At 46.3% G+C, this 16,102-nt stretch overlaps 2 protein-coding genes across 2 annotated transcripts; one reads left to right on the top strand and one right to left on the bottom strand.

Annotated features, from left to right (window-relative positions):
• Positions 1-870: 870 nt before the first annotated feature.
• LOC100841277 (BAG family molecular chaperone regulator 1) lies at positions 871-3,112 on the bottom strand. Its single transcript, XM_003578421.4, has 4 exons — positions 2,301-3,112; positions 1,932-2,188; positions 1,656-1,802; positions 871-1,541 (listed from the first exon to the last, which is right to left on the bottom strand). The coding sequence occupies exons 1-4, from the start codon at positions 2,560-2,562 to the stop codon at positions 1,209-1,211; spliced, it is 999 nt and encodes a 332-aa protein (XP_003578469.1). The 5' UTR covers positions 2,563-3,112; the 3' UTR covers positions 871-1,208.
• An 8,252-nt stretch (positions 3,113-11,364) lies between these two features.
• On the top strand, positions 11,365-14,395 carry LOC100841581 (ribosomal RNA processing protein 36 homolog). The gene is made up of 9 exons (XM_003578422.4): positions 11,365-11,562; positions 11,643-11,836; positions 11,921-11,987; positions 12,667-12,719; positions 13,035-13,089; positions 13,193-13,267; positions 13,731-13,848; positions 13,931-13,977; positions 14,068-14,395. The coding sequence occupies exons 1-9, from the start codon at positions 11,440-11,442 to the stop codon at positions 14,167-14,169; spliced, it is 834 nt and encodes a 277-aa protein (XP_003578470.1). The 5' UTR covers positions 11,365-11,439; the 3' UTR covers positions 14,170-14,395.
• Positions 14,396-16,102: the final 1,707 nt, after the last annotated feature.

Raw genomic sequence — 16,102 nt, forward strand, 5'->3', positions numbered from 1 at the left:
TTCTTCTTTTTTTTCTTACTAAATGGTTAGTGTTCATATACATAAAAATGCTTCTATTATTTTGCTGCAATATGTTTTGTATGATAAAGCCGTTTGGTTTTACAATAATCATACTCCCTCTGTGCCAAAATAAGTGACGTGGATTTGTATAAATTATACAAATTATACAAATCCACGTCAGCAAATAGAGTTTTCACCTGGTTGACTATAAATCCCGAAAGACAAGTTTGCTCGATCAGGTGGAGAGCATGTGAGAGATACCAACGTGACATTTCCAAGCTAGCTTGTCCATATTATTTGGTCTCGTACCCTATCTTGGCTAGGCAAGCTCAACTAACAACTACAGAGATGGTAGGTGGTGTAGCCAAATACAGAGCGATCGAACCAAACGAGGTATATTTCGAACCAAATCCAGACGAATTGTTTAGGTGGTATACCAAAGAAAACAGAGGTAATCCGATTTTCATCATCACTAACGCGAACCACCCCTTGGTCGAGTTGGTAAGAGGGTGGCTGCGAGCCCAAGATGTGGCGTGCCTACCAACTTAATCGAACCTTCCAACCCGGGCGACCAGACGCAACGAATACGCGGTTGGTTCCTGCCACTACCAGAGGCCAAGAGAGTGTCAAGCGCGTCCAGGCACGAACCACACTGTCACCCAAGCCTTGGCTGCCTTGCCTGGACCCAACTTCCGCCCTGTGCCACACGCGCCGGTGCCCAGCAATAATTCGTGCTCGGTGCCCACAGAACACAAGCCCCTCCCAAATCAATCAACGATGATGCATTTGGATTCCTCCACGGCAGAAAATCTCACTCCGATCCCTCCCAAAACAGTACTGGCATGCCACCACCGAGATATGCAACGGGAATCAAGCAATCAATCATAGAGAAATCGATTAATGTATGAATCACATATACATGCTATTTTTTTTTATATATATTGCCACGGAAAAACTCTTCACCACACTTATTTGCTATGACCCCGCACGCACGACGGGCGAACTGAACTGACTGAATGGATGAACACGCTCGATCCGCCAATTCATCTTCTGTCGATATACACTCGATCCGGAGAAAATAAGAGGGAAGGAAAAAAAAAAGGAAAGAATAAACAGAAGAAGGAAACAATGGCACTAACGACCGGAGGAGATCGATCGATGGGAGGTAGCTGGTGTGTACCATCACGGAGCTGAGCTGAGCCTGCTGTCTAGAAGAGCTCCCAGTCGAACCGCGGGATGGGCGACGCGGCGGCGGTGGTCGCGGATGGCATGGTGGTTGTCGCCGTGGCCGAGGACGTCGACGGCATTGACGACAGCAGGTCGAACGACTCCCAGTTCGCCGTGGGTGCCTTGCCGTTGGCCGGCGCAGGCTGCTGCTGCTTGAACTGCCGCCGCTGCGACACGGGCGGCGGCCGCGGCGGGAGGTGCAGCGCCCGGTCCTTGGCGTTGCCGTTGCCGTTGGCTTTGGGCGCCGCCGCCGCGGTGTTGTTCTTGGCGCGGATGGCGTCCAGCGTCTCCACGTACTTCTGCACCCGCTTCTCCTGCATCGTTCGTCAGACAGAGTAGCAGCAGGGGATTCAGCTCCACGGACTCTCTCGTCAACGGGATGGGCGAAAGCGAGGAATTTAATCTGGCGTGCGTGAAACGTTGCTGACCTGCATTCGCCGCTGTGCCTTGACATCGCCGTCGGCGGCGATGGCGTCCAGCTTGACCAGCTCGGTCATCAGCGCCTCGGTGAGGGCCACCACATCGGCCTCCGCCACCTTCCCGCCCTTGCCCACGATGCTCTGCAGCGCCGACACCTGCACCCAAATTCGATCAACAGAGTTGAGCACCCAACTCGATCGAGATCGATGAGACGAGACGGAGCAGCTGCAGTCCAAACTCCAAAGTAATTAAAGAACACAGCGAGAATCGTCGGCGTAAGGTACCTTGGTTGCGAGCTTGTCGACGTCGAGGCTGATGCGGGAGATGGACTTGGCGGCGCGCTCGGCCTTTTCGGTGCGGCGCTGCTCGAGGAGGCGCTTGGCCTGCGCGGCCGGGTCCTCGAGGAGCACCATCTTGGAGCGGTCCTTGACGCCGGACATGTCCAGGAACGCCTTGGAGTCCCTCTCCTTGTCCTTGTAAACCACCTTCTGGTCCTCGGGGTGCAGCCCCGTCTTGGTCGACATCATCTTCTTCAGCTCGCCTGCATCGCGAATTCACTCACTCAAAATCAGCTGCTAGCTCAGCTCGAAAGTCAAAACTCAAAAAACCACGCACAGAAATCGAACAGCGCCAGCCCTGCAGGGTTGCATTACCGAAGGAGGCCTGGGAGTTGATGTAGATCTCGTGGTAGACGCCGTTGAACTTGACCTTGATGCGGATGGTGGGGACGGGCGCGGCGGGGGCGTCAGAGTCCGGGCTCCGCTTCTGCACCAGCATGCCGCCCGGCCGCACCTCCCACTCGTCCTCCTTCACGGCCTCCTTCGCCGCCGCCGCCGCCGACGAGGCCAGGGGAGGAGGAGGAGAGCTCTCCTTCATGGCGTCCAAGAATGTACCTTTGGCCTTGGCGCGCATCATCTTCTCATGGTACGTATATGCACCACCCCGCGCGCGCCGCACACCAAGAGAATCAGAACCAAACGACTCTCTGCACTCTCGGCAACAAAGAGGAAGAAAAACTATCTCCCCTTCCCTCAGAAATCTCTCCTTGACCGGCGTGTGGATGCTTCTGCCGCTGCCGCTGCAAGAAGAGGCAAATTTGTCGGCGCTGGATCCGGGCAAGACCAGATACGATCTTGGCTGCGGTGCAGGTGCCCCCTGGCCTCAATTGGGGAAATCAATCAGGATCAGGGGGGGAGAGAGAGGGGCAAGGAGGCAGAGAGGTAGGTGGGGAGTAGGCGGTAGGAGAGGTGGGGAAGAAAGAGAAAGGAAATGAGAGAAGAGAAGAAGAAGCAGAAGAAAAAAGAACAGAGGGTGCTATAGCTACAACCCAGGGACAGGGCAGCCGAATATTTATACTGATAAACAAGGTATGCGAGTGAGTGGAGTGACAGCATGTGGATCCCTGGAGTAACAAACAGGGCAAGTAAACATCCGCCGATCCAGCTGACGGCCGACGCGCGCGGTGGGCGTGGACTGGACGTGGTGGGAATAAATCCCCGCCAAAAGGCCATCATCAGCCATTCGGCAGCAGCGGTTTCTCTTCCCTTTCTCTTTCTCGGCCACGCACGCCATGGGCATGAGGGGAAACGGAACGAGAAGCCCGCCCGCCCGCACGCACGCACGCCCTCTATACGTTTCGCCCTGCTGTTTCCGTGGGCCGCTCTCGCTGTGTTTCGTGTCGTGCACTAGTTAGTGCCTTGCGTTGCGAACCCGGCCAACCGCTTGGGACGGAAGAGGGAAAAGGAGACGGCGGCGCCCAAGGGCGATCTTGGGAGGCTTGGGCGAGACGACTTGACGTTGTTGGCGGGTGCCGGCCTTCGCCTCCAAGCAACCGTCGCGTCTCGGCCAAATTTGCCACTTACAACATCCGGACGTGCGTGGCCATCAGCACCAACCTTTACCCAGCGCATGCAGAGGCATGCCTTTCTTCTGTTCTTTTTCCCCTTCCACCCAGGTCGGTCAGGTAGGTCGACCTTCACGTACGCTGGGAAGCAAAGGCGGTGGCTTTGTCTCGACGTGTTGCCGGGAGTAATAATTGGAGAAGCGACAGCGCCTCGCAAGTCTTGCCGGGAGTAATAACTGCCGAAGTGACGCGCGGGGAAACCTTAGCATACCACACGGGGATTAAATTCTACCAGCAGCGTATCTCATGCTCTTCGTCACCATAGATCACTCAAACAATTCGTTGACATGTCAGTTTACTCCGTATATAAATAATGTAAATGTAAACAATATGAAGTAGGCCTATTTGGTAGCATGACACGCGGCAGAGCGAGTACTTTGTAGTACTTGGTGGAGTATGCTTTGGTAGTAGCTACCACCACTAAACGCTGTGGCCTGAGCGGAGCCCTATGTGGCAACATCTCCGTTTCCCCAATGAGGCGAAGCTGCGGCACGGCCAAGGGAAATGGGGGCAGCACACGCATGCCGTTCATGATGATATCTTCCATTCCACCGTCCCGATCGACTGGTCAGCGTGCGCAGGGTTACCGTACCGTACTGTACTTGGACTTGGTCAAGCGAGCAAACAGCGTGATCGATCACTCGAGCAGTCGCGCTGTAAAAAACCGACATTCTTGCTCCAGAACTCAACCGAGAGCCCCGGTTCACAGTTCATTTCACTATTCTGTACATTGACCGACCCACGCGGAAGCGGAAGAGAAAAGGGGAAAAGGAACCGGGGGAAGAACAGTTCGAAGCCACCAAAAGGTTTCCGGGGGAGGAGGGCTCCACGCCGTTCGGGCCAACGGCGTCATCAGCACGCACGATGCGGCCCGCGAAGACAGCTCAAGCCGACAGGACGATCCATGCGCAAGGGTCCCACCTGTCACTGAGAACGTAGACGTCCACCGCTCGTCAGGGGTAGTACTGGACCGGGCCGGGGAAGCCTGCACCGACAGCGCCCGTACGTCCACGCGCCGGTGCTTCATCCGTCCACGTCGGCGCCCACCAGGCTACGTGATCGGACAGCGACCGTGTAACCTACGAAGGCGAACTCTGGACTCCGGTGGGCCCTCGCACGCCGGCGACGCGGCACCCACCACTCTCGATCTCTTCTCGTCCCAGAATTATATTACATCCACCGGAGTAGCTACGGCTGCAAACGGGCAACGGTAACATAGGGCACGTACAATGGTTGATAAGACTGTCTTATCTTAAGTGTGACACGTCAATTAGAAAAAACAATAAAACATGTTGTATAATGGATATCTTTTATTGTTATATCTTAAAATTAATTCTTAGATGAATAAAATTAAGTAAATAAATGCTAAGAAAAGGCAAAATCTAATACAATGAGAAATTTGACTTATCTTTGCTTTATCATTCTTGTGAAGAGATCATCTCTTAATTAAGAGAAGGCTTGACTTTTCTTCATTTCTCTCTCTTTCACGTCAGATTTTATCCTATGTGACATCGTTAAGAAAAAGCTGACATCACTCCATTGTACACGGCCCTCACGCATCCGCTTTTGTGTTGCTGCTGCGCGCGGTTGCAGCGAAGTTCTCGCAGAAGAGAAAGCTAGCGGACAAAGAGTGAAAGAGACCGAAGGCCGGCCGGCGTGGAAGCTGCATGCGCGGCAGGGGGAGAATGCCGGTGGTGTCAGCTTGCAAAGGGGCGGAGATCAGATGTTGACTCGCCGTCCGGCCCCTCATCGTGGAAAACCCCCCCGCGCGCACACAGGAATTGCATGCAAGTCGCAAACGGTTGAATTGCCCGTCCATATGTGGCCGATAATCCTTCTTCCAGCTTGCGGATGCATGTCACGGCACGGCATGCAGCGCAGCTCGATCCTGTGGCCCGGCCGGCCGGCTCGTGAGTCTAGTCGTGACCCACCTAGCTGTGCTCAGATGGCGACCGCTGCTTGATCGTCGTCCGTCGTCGTTTTCCTTCCAGTGATTGATGCATCTTTTGCTGAGAACAGGGAATATATATACTGACAAACTCGAATCGTTTTGCAGTTTGTATGTATGCATGTAGAGTTAATTCCAGAGGATCGAGCATACACCTCTCGCGATCGATCTCGTCAAAAGGACACGGATAGAATCAGCATGCAGATTTCGGGAAAAAAAAGTCAACAGCGGCAGGTAGTAGTAGTACGTACGGTATATACGAACACATCTTCATCACACAGCTTGATGATTGCTCGCTCGCCGTCTCTATATGTAAAGTCGCCGCAACGCAGTTTGGATCGACGGTACTGCCAGTACGTACTACCGGATCGTGGTACTTTTGACTGGTCACTACAGTTGTTCGTACAGTTAACCAGCTGTAAGATCACATGAGAAAAGATGGCAGTTAGTAATTTAGTACCATAGGGCTCCTGACATGTAGGGGTGGGTAAACATTATCATCTCTGTTCTAATTCGATCTCTGTGTGCGTGCTTGGTCTCCGTTTCTTTATCACGAGAGTGGGAACTGCGTGCTTGGTCTGCTGCACTTTCTCCGGGTCAACTTCTTGACGGATGGAGTAATAATCTCCATGCATGTGTAAGACACAGTCTGATTTGATTAAGGGGTCCGTTTGCTATGCAATCAACCAACTAATGCAATCGTGCAATCAAATCGACGCGAGCCCTTCGATCTGCGAACTGCGCCTACGATTCTCGTCGGGAGCACCCACCTCGGTTTAACTTAATCTTTCCGTAAATCAACCTGCACCCAGGTCTCTTGTTTTGTGAAAAACCCCTTGCCATCAACCTCTCGAGTCTTCTTCGCCCAACAGATCGATTCCTGGTTTCCTCTCCGCATCGATCGTCCCAGGTCATCTGAATGCCGCCGGCCGGCCGGCCAACACCACACTGTCTTCCTCCGTGTGACCGCTGCCCTGAAACAATCCGCCTGTACTACATGGCAAGCCCTCAGTGATTTGATCTCTTCTTCTCCAAAGAGAAGAGCTCAAGTCATGGCTCCTTCCTTCTTCTCTCTCTGCGCACAGACAAGCAATGATAACAAATCATGTTCCAGTCGCAACATCTTTCTCTTTCCATGCAGACGAGCAATGCAGTGGTGCAGAATTGCGGACTTGAACTAAACATAAGAAATACTCCATGTTCTAAAGGTTTCAGGTGACTACATCCCAGAGACCCAGATTGCTCAGACAAACATAAATATATGTTTGGAGAGATAATATTTTTTACTAATCACAGGTCGCAACAAAGTTGTAGGAACTAACCACCAACTAAGTACTGCGAGACTAGCTACAAGCATTCTAAGTTCATAACACTTCTGAGGTTTCTGAAGTTCCTGTCCTTCTTTTGTTTCAGTTAAAAAAGCACTCACTTGCTCTCTCTACATATTGAATATTTGAATACCAATTTTTTTTTCTGATTATCATATTTGAACAAGCATGATGAATCAAGAGTTTCGCTAGTTTGGTTTGTTGATGAACAGTGTCAGATTACTTTGCTATCTGTAGAACAGTAGTTAAGAGCACCACAGTTCCTCTTGTGCTTTTGTTCCAGAGACAAAATTCATTTTTGAGGTTGCATTACCTTCAAAACCACAAGACTCTTTGTGGTGTTACCCGAGAGAGTACTGTAGATTGTTAGTTGAGTTCTTCTCCGAAGAGGGATGCAGCGACAGGGACAGAAAGGGCGTCCAGGCCGTTGTGACGCTGAGCAATCTGAAGCAGCAGGGATCAGACCGCGTGGGGGACTGCCGTGCAGGATCGTTTGAGGAAAGAGGTGGCACGGAGAAAAACGGTGTGGTGTCAGCCGGCCGGTCGGCCGGCGGCAGTCAGATGACCTAGGACAATCGATACGAACAGGAATCGATCTGTTAGGCGAAGAAGACTCCAGGCAAGGGGGTTTTCAAAAAAAAGAGAGACCTGATTGTTGGGTGGTTTCCGCAAAGATTAAGTTAAACCGAGGTGGCTGCTCCCAACGAGAATCTTAGCCGCAGTTCGCAGATCGAAGGGCTCGCATCGATTTGATTGCACGATTGCATTAGTTGGTTGATTGCACAGCAAACGGGCCCTTGATTCAGTTTACAAGATCAGTACTGGTCGTTCCAGAGATCTCGATCGGTAAACATGCTGTGAAGATTATACAACATCCGCAGACACAGAAATAGTGTCAGTTCAAAAAAAAGCACAATTATCAGCTAAGAAAGCGCAAGATCAAGGCATGAAGCAAGAATATATCGTACGCTAGGCTTTAGCAGTGATCATGGTGCCGAGCTGCTTTCCCTCGCCATGATCATCAGTGTCTGCCTGCCTGCCTTTGCTTTTGTTTTGGGGATATATGCTCTCATTATCGATCATGAGCCCATAATTTTAGTGCTCGGAAGCGCGCTTTAGGACTACAAGCATCGGTGGGTCGATTAAGATATGCGCATCTAGGCTCTGTGATCGCCAAAATTAACCTCACCAGATTCTTCCCAAGCTTCGCCTACTTATTTTTTTGAAGATTCTTCTGGAGCTAGGAAAAAAAATCCTAATCCTTGAGTTGTCATGTTAAAATATCGCAAATTTGACGGTCCTCGCGCCGCATTAGGCTGATAGATTAGCCAGCTGTGCACATGGGGGAATCAGAATGCATGCATTGTGTCAGAACATGTTTAGCTCTTCCGGTATTATCAGTACTGTAGTTTTGTTCAAGTGTAACGAACAAGCTCTTATATAAATGTGTTCCGTACATATGTTATTCTGTCTTTTAGGAAAGGGGAGATCTTTCTCCGTCGACAAATTTCCGTGTCTCTTCCCAAAGAAAGTTGGGAAAGCATGCGAAGCTCTCTAAACCATCGGTCTGTCGGTTGCACAAGAACGGATTGCCTAAGCCACCTCAACTGCCATCTTCTTCTTGCAAATCGTCATCATGTTTGGCTTAAAAAAATCGTCATTATGTTTTCTGTGTCCATTTTCTCCATATATAAATTATCAATAGAACAAAATAATTCACTTCTATCACTTAAAAATGGTTTTTACCAAAGAGAAATTTGTCGGTTAGGTATTGGAGACAACCAGGCCATGAAAGTGAGTTAAGGCCGTTTGCAGTGCAGGGGACTTAATCATGCTTATCAGCCAAGAAATTGAGCTAACAAAGAAGTTTCAGCCTTGTACGTGTACCATAAACACTTAATAAGAAAGGAATTTAAAGCGTCACTAACTGGACAGTTCCCATACTACAAACCCTCGTCGAAAACTATGCATATGCATGCTTGCAAACTTCAACCAGCTAGAAGCAACATGAAAAAAGGATGCATGATGAGCAGAGAGTACTAATTAAACGTCCCTTTGCCAACCGATTAATCGCTGCCGTACGCCTGTCATTGTTCATCTGTTGGCAAGCAAGCACGACTTGTCTCTGGCCTTAAAAGAGGCAATGAAACGCCCATAAAAAGGCTAGTTAAGCAGAGCCGATGCCTCACAAATGATAGCTGTCAGCATTAACTAAAGTTAGCAAGTGACAATCAAGCCAGCCTCCATTAGGCCGGAGGATCGTTCCGGACAAACTAAGCTGGGTTGGACCTAGCTAACTGCTCAGTGTCCCGGGTGTCGGTGTGCATGTGTCATTGGTCCCTGCACGTATCCTCCTCGAGTAGTTTCAGCGAGGAGGAGAGGAATGAGGCAGAAGAAAACAACCAAGCGATTAGTCGTTTCCTGCAGGTGCTAGCTCTAGCAGCAGCATGGCAACTTGGCCCTGATATTGCTCACATGCAGGATTGCAGGTGGAGTTGGCTCCCGGACGGTGTCATGAGGAGAGCATCTGATGAGCTGCTGAGTTCTTGAGGGTTAGAGAGGACTAGAGGAGGTGTTGGCCGGTCTTTATCTTGCTTGTGAATTTGTGATTAACAGTTGTCGTCGTCAAATCGTTTCTGTAAGAAGCCAACAAAAGGCAGGCGGTACAGATAATGATGTTTACGGAAAACGAGAAAAGAGATTCAAATCACTCGACAGATCGAGATTTGGGTGTGCTTCTGGAATAAAAAGAGAGAAAAAAAACCCAGGTTCTGCATCCATAGATGCATACAACCGCAATAATATTAAAAGTAAAGTAGGTTTCAACAAGATATCTTAAGGTTTCAAAAAGTAAGAAGATTACAAGAAAGAAATGCCATAACAAAGGCTTTTGCAGCGCACGGTAGATTACCGGAAGCATTCCAAAGTGCGTCAATTTGGCTTCATAGTGCGTCAAATTTATATTCGTGGCATTTTAAAAGTGTTGAATATACTTCTATCGGCAAAAGTATTTGACGCAATTTTATTGGCAAAATCCGTGGTTCAAGTGCTAAAAAAGTGCGGTTAAAAATCAAAATTAACTACATTTGAATAAAATGCGGCTAGCATAATGCATGCAAATGTCTACTGTGAGATTGCGCGTACAGTCTATTGCTAGCACGTCACCCATGCAGGCTGAACAAATCCCGTGCTACCATCTTTTTCTAGAATTTTTGTCAAGGATTTCGCAAGAATATAATTTTGCACATAAATTTAGGTTATCTTTAGGGAAATAGATAATTTAGTTTAGCAATATCATTTTTACCCGCAAAAAAAGCAATATCATTTTTTAGAAAATTTGGTGGCCACATATCATATGATAGTTACATCGTCCACGAATTTTGGGTAACAATAAGATGGAATTTCATATTTACCATCCAACATTTGTCCAAATACCTAACAGTCACTCGAATTTTGTGACTTCCAAATGTACCTCTCACTGCGCCGCCCTTAAACTAACCATTAGAGTCAGTCGACTTAAAGAAAAAAACGGACAGGACTACCGACAGATTTACCTCGTGTAAAAAAAAAAAATCCTCAAAGTCTCTGTTCAGTCGATTCTGTCCATTTACCATTTTCCCCTCTCTCAATTTTTCCACTCACTCAATTTCAATTCTGGTTTAGTAAATTCTTGTTTTGTTTAAAAGCATAAAAAAAGTGCAATCGAACTAGCAACACATAAAAAATAGCATGGAGGGTCATGACCATTACCAAATGCTCCTCCCAAGAATCATATTGGGTATTTGTTCCGTTCCTTTTCCCGCTAGGACCAGAAATCTTATATTTTATATAGCCATATACCATCGAATCCGTAGGGTTCCAGAATCCGCCTATTTTCATTGTTAGTCGATTGTCAAGTTATCAATGAAAAGACGCTTTTGCCCCTATTTTTAAAATCTGGAATACTTAATCCAATGTAAAATTATGCTTCGCGACTCTGTATGCGTAATCCTATTTGTATTTTGGATGCAACTTCAACTTATACAAATCACGGGAATGTATGTTGTTCCTCAATACGCCATCGAGAGGAAAAGGATGAAACCCATTATAAGAACTAAAGTTTTCATCGGATACGGTGTTGATTTTTCTTGTACGACGTACCCATTTTAGAATTTTTTCATTCCAAAATTTAAATACGAAAGTAACAAAAGTTTGGAATAGGTTTCAACCAAAAAAAAATGCAGATTGAAAAAAAAAATCTTCTCAATTTTAGCATATTTCAGTTTTTTTCAGTCCGAACAGTCATATTGTCTTTTGCTTCTTGTCCCGCCGAGATCACCCTTCTCTCTTTGTCGTCACAAGATGAAATATGGTCAGCACTCAGCAGTATCGTTTTCCTAATTCCTAGTGAGAATTTTGTTTTTAGGGAATAGTGAGAAATTTGTTTTTTTTTTAGTGGGTGAGAAATTTGGTTAGGGGCAACAATAATGGGCTGGGTGAAAACCAGTTGAGTTTTGTCTTCTTGGCCCGGCCCAGGAGGGGATAGGCTGTAGCCGGATCCGTTTTGGCAAAACCCTGAGGCTTGCTGCTGCTCCGCCTCACCGCCGCGCGAACCCAGCCACGCCGCCGCCGCCATGAGAGGCCGCAGTAGCCACCGCGGGACGGCCAATCACACCTCCGCTGCCGCCTCGACTTCCAGCAATCGCGAGCCCGAAGACGTGTCCGATGCAGCCTCAGAGGAATCGGGCGACGAGGAGGTAAGCCCAAGCCCCCTCGCGTTTCCTCAACCGCCGCACGAAATCGCAGAACACTCACCGGGGATCCGTTTGATCCGCAGGTGGAAGTCTCCTCGTCGTCTGGATCGGAGTCGGAGGGCGACGACTACGCGGAGCGGGAGCGGAAGCTGGAGCGCGTGCTCGCCGACGTGCCTTTCGGGGAGCTGCAGCGCGCGCGTGCTGACGGCTCGCTCGCCGCGCGGAGTGTTTCTGCTGCCGCGGCGCAGAAGAAGGCCCGCAGGGAAAGCAGGAAGAGGTCCGCCTCCACGCTTCCTGTTAGAACTAACCCCTTACGGGATTGAACAATTCGTGCTGATTTCTTCGATGTGGTTTGGAACAGACCCATGGAGATAAGTACTAATGTGCGGCCGCCAAGGTTCAGGGAGGTGATACAGGTTCCGAAGAAGGTTAGTTGCTTGTGCAATTCAGTTGAAATGTTGTTTGTTTCTGGGAGGAGTAGAATTTGATTGGATTGGATTAGTAGTATTTGGTACTCCTATTTGATTCAATTGCATGAACATGTACATATAATGCATGCTCTGTGCCTTGGGACGATGGGTTTTAAAACATATATTGACGTTGGGCATGTCTTGCTGCTTCAATTATATATGCAATTCTTCTTGATAAAATAGCTCGAGAAATACTGCTGTGAAGTTTTCATGAATTCATTTATATTGTGTGCAGCAAGATTTTGCTTTTGTCGACTTGACCTCCGCTGTTTCATCGTTTAAAGCTCTCTGCATAGGTGGACCTCATAATCTACTGAGTTCCTTCGAGCTTAATCCAACTAAGTGATCTTTTGGGGGAAAATCTATGAATAAATACTACTTTAATCAAATATGATATTAATTTAGTTTCAGGTTTTTGTTGATATACTTAGATTTTAAAATAGGTTATCATAAAGTAAAGAGACGTTAATATATGAACTTTCCCTCTCACCTATATTATGCACTTCTGGTTGTTTGATTTACATTTAATACTTTCAGTGTAATTTTTGCTCTAGCTCGGTCTCCAGCGAGGTAGTAACTGTGCCATATAATATCTTTTGACGATTGTTATATTTACTAAATTTCTGCTTTTCTGTAGGTTTTAAGGGATCCAAGATTCGAACCTGTATATGGAGCTGTTGACAAAGAAGGGTAAGACCTGAACATAACTTTGTCGTAGCACCACATGCCTTCTTTTATAGCGTTGCTCATTCCCCCCTTACCATTTAGATGCTTGGAATTGTGAACCTTTTTTGTCTTGGCATGTTCTGCCCGAATCCTCCCAAAATAAGGTGGACAAACAACTGTTTTAGTTGCTTAGCCAATCACTTCCATTCTTTCAATTCCCATGTCACTAAGGTTTGATCATTTATGATTTCTTAATCTGTATATTAAGTGGTCCAGGACTTCAGGTATCATGTTCGACTGTAGCGTATTTACACTTTGATCAATTTTGTTGGCATGCAGGTTTAGGAAAAGATACAATTTCTTATTTGATGAGGAACTCCCCGCAGAAAAAGAGGTAGGTTCTATACATCTGACTCCAGGCAAACTCATGACTTTGTAGATAATTCATTGTGACAAAATTAAATCTACATCCTGTAATTCTTCATGTATCTCTCCAGAAACTCCAAAAGTCGATTAAGAAGTTGAAGGACCCTAATGCCATTGAAGAAATGAAGAGTCATATCACCTGGATTGTAAGTTCTTATTATACTCGTTGACATTTTTTTTTATTGATTTCATTTTGTGGTACTTGATGGTGAAACTTTCAATTGCCAAGATAGGTGATCGTGCTGACCATTACTACTGCCAATCTGTATGGATTAATATTTGAATTTTTGATATTTGACTAGCAGGCAATTTGACTTCAGCCTCTGTGTAAAGCATAGTGAAACATCACAAGATTAACTGCATGCCTGCACCTATCGAATTAGCAATTGGTCACTGCAAATTGATAATGATACAATCAAAGAGCTCACAGTAGGAAATGCTTCCTAGTCTTATTTTAAGATTGACTGTTACATGTTTAGTTCTTTTTAGACAAAATAATCGTGTAACTATTTCAGTACCGGGTTCCTCCCATTGGTTCTGTTACGCATTGTTGTCAGGTTTTCCTATTTTCTTGACTGGTTGGCATTGATGGAACATCTACATCTTCAGGATAAGCAGTTGAGATCTAATCCTCAGAAGAACGTTGAATCGGAAATTCTGCGTGGACATATTAAGAAAGAGAGAGAAGCAGCAAAGACTGGAAAACGACCATATTATCTGAAGAAATGTTTGTTCCCCAATTCCATTCCTTGTACACCACACTTTGTCTCTCTGCTGTCTAATAAAGTTTACTTCCGTTTCTTGATCAGCTGAAATTCGTGAAAGGAAGTTGGTGGATAAGTACAATGAGCTCAAGGTAACACACATAGAGTTCACGTGACTGCTAATTTTCCACACTTATGGACATTGCTGGTCTTATGCTTCAATTTATGTCGATCACTTACAGGAGGCCGGAAAGCTCGATGCTTTCATTGAGAAGCGACGGAAGAAGAATGCATCCAAGGATCATCGCTACATGCCATACCGAAGAGATGCTGGGGGTGCATAGCAGTGTCCTTTAAGTTACTTTTAGGGTGATTCTGGGCTGATCTTTTCTCCGCTCACTGAGTTTATCAGCACTATCTGCTATCCTGTTATCCCAGTTATTCGTTAGCAACCATGAGTAAAAGTTATCGATAGACCATGATTTATAGTTGAGCTATGGTTGCTGGCAGCTACAAGCTACTGTAAACTCAAATCAGTGATATAATATTTTGTTTCATTTACTGCTTTCATTTCAATCTTTCTTGGCGATCGAGCAAAAAACCTAGGCAGGGCTTCATAATACTACCTCGTTTAAGTAGATCTGAACTACACTTGTTCGTTGTGACTTGTGAGTTGCAACTGAATTGGCCATTCCGTGGAAAGGAAATAGTGATATCATATTGTCTGTCTTAAACTAACATCTCTTTTGTCCATTTCCTTGCTGACACACAGCTGGAGGAGGCATCAACTATCAAGCACTTGGTGATGTCCCTGATAATTGCCACCACGACGTCCATTGCAGATCGCTTCAACACATGGAAACAGATAACTTTAATTACTGCTACAACGAATTATTTATATATCATGAAACGCTGAGTAGTACCAGTTGGCCGAACTCCCTTTTGTTTTGAATAGAACTGTCCGGCCAAGATGAAGCAAGCCGACATAGACAGTTCAGATAAACACATCAACGAGTAACAACTGAAGCAGTGGCTCAATCATGCAGTCTTGTAGATTCATGCGATACCTTGGATGGGAATGCCCTGCATAGATGTCAGATCAGATCAGCAGATGCATGCTTGAAGCATAGATGTCCATGGGTAGGTAAGCGGGTCTTGTCTGCTTGGCGATGCCACTAGATCTTATACAGAATCTGTGCCAATTGCCAAACCTATTGCATTGTTTAGAAGGCAGCTGCTAGGACACGCATTAATTCGTTACCATCTTTATGCGGGAACTAACTAGTCAGTGACAACAAAATGATAGGTTAAAAGTGAGGATTTTTGCAGTTAGCATCATGAAGAACTAACGGGTAAGAAGAAAAGCGGTCATTGATTATTTCTGCTCATGGACAGGAAAAGAGATTTACCTTTTCTTTTTCTGTTCCTCTCTTTCCATGACGATATCGAAACGCACATCGCAATCGAATTTATTATCTGATGCAAACCACCCAAAAAAACGATAAGCAAATTATCTGTATGTACCATAAACTCATGCAAACGCAACGTTATTGACTTTCATTTGAAAGCGATATGTTTTCCATTCACTACGCGTTGCTTGAAGGGAAGGAAAGGCCAAAGGCAGGGTCGGCAGCAGCGTACACGTGGTTGCTTTATTGCTTCTTCAGAGTCCGTTTCCGAACCTTTTTCTAGAACTCTGCGAATGATCGAAACCATTAGATCTTAAACTATAACTCTGTCGTTGTTAGAGGCCAGTGAGGATAACTATTGTTATCGTCTCGCGACAAAGGAATTATTGCTGTTATCGTTTTATAACAGCCTAGGCATAAGGAGATTGTTTCTGACGAAAAAGACAGGGCAATTCCTATGCACTTTTGGCAACGTGTCTTTCTGTTCTTTTTCTTTTCACGAAGAATATCTTCCACTGCTGCATTGTGCGACGTTAGCATTTATCAGCACTACCTTTCAAAAAACAACTATCATCACTAAGATAACTATATGCTGGAAAATTTAACCAGACATGACTGGTGCGTGCAGTTACTTCCCTTCAAGCAAGCGAAGCAGGTACAGGAGCATCCATCGGTTCATGAAGATGCAGTACTCGTTTCACTTGCGGCTCGTTTGTCGACCCTCCTTTCATTTCATTTTGTAGAAATGAAATGAAATTCAATTTTTTTAATAGGAATTTAAATTTCGGGTTCAAAAACTTGTTTGTCTACCACATGGATTTGTAGAGTGAGAGACATTTCTAAAAAGTTAATGACTTTTTAGAGAGGA

Source organism: Brachypodium distachyon, chromosome 4 (assembly GCF_000005505.3).
Source record: "Brachypodium distachyon strain Bd21 chromosome 4, Brachypodium_distachyon_v3.0, whole genome shotgun sequence".
Taxonomy (NCBI): domain Eukaryota; kingdom Viridiplantae; phylum Streptophyta; class Magnoliopsida; order Poales; family Poaceae; genus Brachypodium; species Brachypodium distachyon.